Source organism: Megascapheus bottae, chromosome 6 (genome assembly GCF_031878675.1).
Source record: "Megascapheus bottae isolate mThoBot1 chromosome 6, mThoBot2.hap1, whole genome shotgun sequence".
NCBI classification, from domain to species: Eukaryota; Metazoa; Chordata; class Mammalia; order Rodentia; family Geomyidae; genus Megascapheus; species Megascapheus bottae.
The window spans coordinates 66,139,488-66,143,817 of NC_143514.1; the positions used below are offsets into that span (position 1 = coordinate 66,139,488).

Here is a 4,330-nt window from a genome sequence, read left to right on the forward strand (position 1 = left end):
GCTCAGAGACATCCAGCACTCTTCCAGAGACCACAGAGCTATTAAGCAGGGACTGGGATTCATTCCCAGGGCAAGGAAGAATTCTCATCTCACCCCAACAGCCATCTGCCACACACATGGGGTACACTCCACACATGTGCATGCGTGCCACACGCATGCCTGTGAGACTTTCCTACTATTTTCTCTGTATCAGTGGCAGGGTATTTTAAGTGTATCTGTTTGCAAATATAAAAGGAAGATTGTGGATGAGTTGTGTCTTTATAATGCACATGGACCTAATATTTATCACCATATAAAGGAAGATCACATAACATGGCACCCACTACCAATGTATTTGCCCATCTTTGGAACTGGCTGTACAATCTGGTGATACCATGTCAGAATGTGGCCTCCAGGCCTTCCTGGATCTCTGTTTTCATTTCCAGGTCCTCAAGTCTCATTCAGTAAGGCCTATGTAGGCAAAGAAACAGGCTCAAAAGTGAAGATGGAAAGGGCCAGGCTGAATCTTCTCCAGAGTCCCAGGCTTGATCTCATTGGCAAAGGGACCAAAGTTTTGATCAAGTTGAAGTTTTATGGGTCCCACAGGGCAGCGGGGGGCACCTCTGGCAAGGTGAGAGAGTGGAGCAGAAATGACGGGCAGTTGTGCTGGTCAATCTAAACACTATGATGTTATGGGAGAGGGCTCTATGATGTCACAGGAGGCAGGGCTTCATAGCTCTTGCTTTGCTGCTAGCCTGAAGCTGTATGTTACCAGCAAAGTTGTCTTTGGGACAGAGTGGGGCTTCTTACAGGTGTTCTTTTGTACACACTTGCTGTTTCTTTTCTTCTCTATGGATAAATTATCATGTGAGAAGGGAGTGAAGGTCCCAGGGAAGCTTGCTTAGTAGTTGAGGTTTATTCATTCTACCCTAAGGGTGAAGAAGAAGAATCTTTGATTTCATGCCTGGGGATAAGGATGGTGGTGGAAGGGGTGGAGGTGCCTCTAAGCCCACACTGGAGGTTGGTCCTGAGGGTCTCCCTTGACTATAGTTTCAAATCAGCAGGAGGAAGAGGCTGGTCCAGGCTTAGGCCAACGCGACAGCTTCATTTGGCGACTCTTATGTACTAGTTTGGAGCATGTAGCACACAAAGAAAACTCCTCATTACCCAGGCTGGAGCCAGAGATGGCAGAGGCTATCCGCTCCAGGGCTGCCTCTGGAACCAGTCAGTCTCCCCTCAAAAGCCACTCCTCTGACTAGCTAGGTGGCTGTGGACAAATCATTTATTCCCCATGTCTCAGTTTCTCCATCTGAGAAGTGGGACATGAACACTTCCCTCAAAGGGTGAGGATGAGGATCAAAGGCCTAGGACATGGGAATTACTTCCTGGACAATAGCTGTTTTTTGTATGTGTGTTTGTCGGTGTTCCTGAGGCTTGAACTCAGGGCCTCACACTCTCACTTTGCTTTTTCAGCCCAGGCTTTTTTTTTTTTTTTCTTCGAGCATTTTGGTGGTTAATTGGAGATAAGCGTTTCATGGCTTTTTTTCTGACTGAGGTGGCTTTGAACCTCGATCCTCAGATCTCAGCTTCCTGAATAGCTTGGATTCCAGGCCTGAGCTAGCAGGACCCAGTGACAACATTTATTTATGCAGTTAGAGCTGGGTTTGACTCTTGCCTGGAGCAATGTTATTACTGTGTGATTTGGGGACAAGTGCCTTGACCTCTCTGGACCTGTGTTTCTTTATCCAGAAATGAGCTTGGTCACTGCCCCGACGTCTAAGGGTGTGGTGAGGAAGTAGGCTGTGTGAACTGCTTAGTCTAGGTCTGGTACAGGATGGGTGCCCAGGGGACAGGGTCTGTTCCCCCAGGCCCCCTGGGAGTGTTGGCCGGCCACTCTGGCTCTCTGAAGCGGGCGACGGTGCTCCTCAGCCCTTCCTTGGCAGCCGCCCCGCCCTAGTTATGAAGACCAGGCTCCTGCTGTCTGAAGGCAGGGCGGAAGTGAGGCGGGCAGCCCGCAGCTTCCCCTTTCCTGCCCCAGACTCCTTTCTTCACTCACAGTGACTCTGAGAAGAAGGGGACAGTGCACCATGGCCCCCCGTGCAGCCCTCATCCGCCAGACCTGCTGTTGCTTCAATGTCCGGATTGCCACCTCAGCCTTGGCCATCTATCATGTGGTGAGTGCTGGCTATGGGAAGTCCTACCTGTGTGTGTGTGTGTGTGTGTGTGTGTGTGTGTGTGTGTGTGCAATTGTGCATGTGTGTGTACAAGAGCGTTGACCGTTGACTTACTGATCCCTTCTGGCAGGAGGACTGCCATTTCCTATCTTTTCGTGGGATTCTGGACAATACTTTTCTTATTCCAAGCTTCAGTTTCCCCCTTTGTCAAATGGGGAAGAATAGCAGGTTTGGGTGCTCTGTGGGTAGACTACAAGAAGACACTGCATTGGAGGTTGAGATTGGGGTTGTGGGGGCAGGGCGGGATGTTCTAGGACCCCAACCCTAGGGTATCTATAGCAGACCTGGCTTCCAGCCTTCCCAGGGCCTGAGCCACTCCAGGGGCTGGGAGTCTCCCTTCTGTGCTTCCAGAAGCAGCTGAGGAGCTGAGTGCTATCCGCTCCCAGCCCAGCCAAACCATTGTTATCTAGGGACACTTCAGACTGTGTGCTGACAGGCGTGCTGATAAGAGGTCAGGGGTTCTTCTTCAGAAATTGCTGAAGTCGAGTCTCCAGTCAGGTCGCAGTGGTACTTTGGACAACTCACAGGCCTGCAGGACAGACTTCCCCCTTAGACTGGGAGTTGAAAATCAGGGTCTCTCTTCTGTCTCCAGTCCTCAAATCCTGGCCACACCCAGCTCCCCAAGACCCAGACACTTGTCTTCCTGCTTTGGTGACTCAGGGCCTGTGGTGAACAGCAGGTGACTCATGGACCTGAAAGACCTTCCTCAAAATGAGTCCCAAGATGCAGTTTGTGGTGGACTGCAAAGACCTGGCTGCATCTGCTTGCAGTCCTGCAGGGAGATAGCAAGAGCTGGCACAAGGGACAGCCTCTCAGTAGGTAGTACCTGGTATCTGGAGCTAGACCCCTGGCTTCCCTGCTCCTTGGCTGTGCAGCCTGGCATGAATCATCTAACCTCTCTGAGCCACTTTTGTCATTCCGCCTAATGACGATGAGAACTGATGGGGGATGGGGTGGAAAAGCCAGGCCTGGTGGAATGCTTTCCTGTGAACATTGCCCCAGATAGAAGACTTGTGGCTAGTGGTGTAGCGTCACCTGTCAGATCCCAGGCTGTGGGCTCCAGGAGGTACATGGAGTTTGTCCTGTTCAACGCCTATTCTGACACCTATCTCTACATGGATGCTTCAAGGACGTCAGTCTACGATTGCAACTGTGTGTGTGTGTGTACAGGGGCTTGAACTCAGGGCCTGGGTTCTATCTTTTAGCTTTTTTTTTTTTGCTTAAGGCTGGTGCTCTACTACTTGAGCCATTCCAGCTCGTTGGTGGTTCATTAAAGATATGTGTCATGACTTCTCTGCTCAGATCCAACCTCCCAAATAGCTAAGGGTACAGGTGGGAGCCAGCAATACCTGGCTAGCAATCGCAGTGTTCTCAGGACAGTGAGGTGTGCTGAGATAGCCCTGTCCCAAAGCCCCGGCTCCCTTCCCAGCCCTGCCAGGCTTGGACAAGCCTGTCTCCAAGTCAGTAAAGCTGGAAGTAAGGGACTGGGTTTTGTTTCAGAGGCTCCATCTTGATGCCTTTAGGGGCCACTTAGGTTGGTCAGTGACTCTGGTGGCAGATGGGCCTGAGGTGGCCAGAAGTCTTTGCTGGCCTCTCCCGTGGCTGCTGTCCATTTCTGCTGATTGTTATCATGAAGGCCTTGGGCACGATGGCTCCACCGCCTTTCAGAGGAGCAGGCAGCAGTCTTCTGTGACACCTCTGCTGAGGTGCTAGTGTTGGTGATGGATGCTGGTTTCAAACAAAATGGCCCTGACTGCATGACTCTTTTTACCTTTCTCTTGATCGTATCATCTAAGGGCTATCCCTGTAAAAGGTTTGGTGGTGTTCAGTCCCTATCTACAGAACTGTATGGGTGAAGTGATCAGAGAAGGCTTCCTGGAGGCAGAGCCATTGGCAGGAGGGGACAAGGTTTGGCTATAGGCAGTATTGATGGGAGGAAGAAAGAAGATGTGTATGTGTGTGTGCACAGCTCTCTAACTTATCTTCCAGATGCCCTGGCAAAAGATCTGTGTTCTTCCCAGAAAGAGAAGGGCTGGGGGCTTTCCTGCGACCCAGCAGGGAGGTGACAGGTGTGCTGGCAGAGCCTTGAACATCTGGTTGGAGGAAGAGAAGCCGCT

General features: G+C 51.1%; 1 protein-coding gene across 3 annotated transcripts in view; it reads left to right on the plus strand.

Moving 5' to 3' along the window:
- Positions 1-705: 705 nt before the first annotated feature.
- The window catches only part of Laptm5 (lysosomal protein transmembrane 5), an 18,492-nt gene continuing 14,867 nt past the window's right edge, over positions 706-4,330 (plus strand). The window contains exons 1-2 of one of the 3 annotated variants that reach the window (XM_090335405.1): positions 706-791; positions 2,038-2,153. In XM_090335405.1, the coding sequence (XP_090191531.1) occupies positions 2,067-2,153 (87 nt within the window). In that variant the 5' untranslated portion in view covers positions 706-791; positions 2,038-2,066. Of the gene's footprint in view, positions 1,000-2,037; positions 2,154-4,330 lie in introns of all 3 variants that reach the window. The other 2 variants (XM_090335403.1, XM_090335404.1) reach the window with 2 other exon arrangements.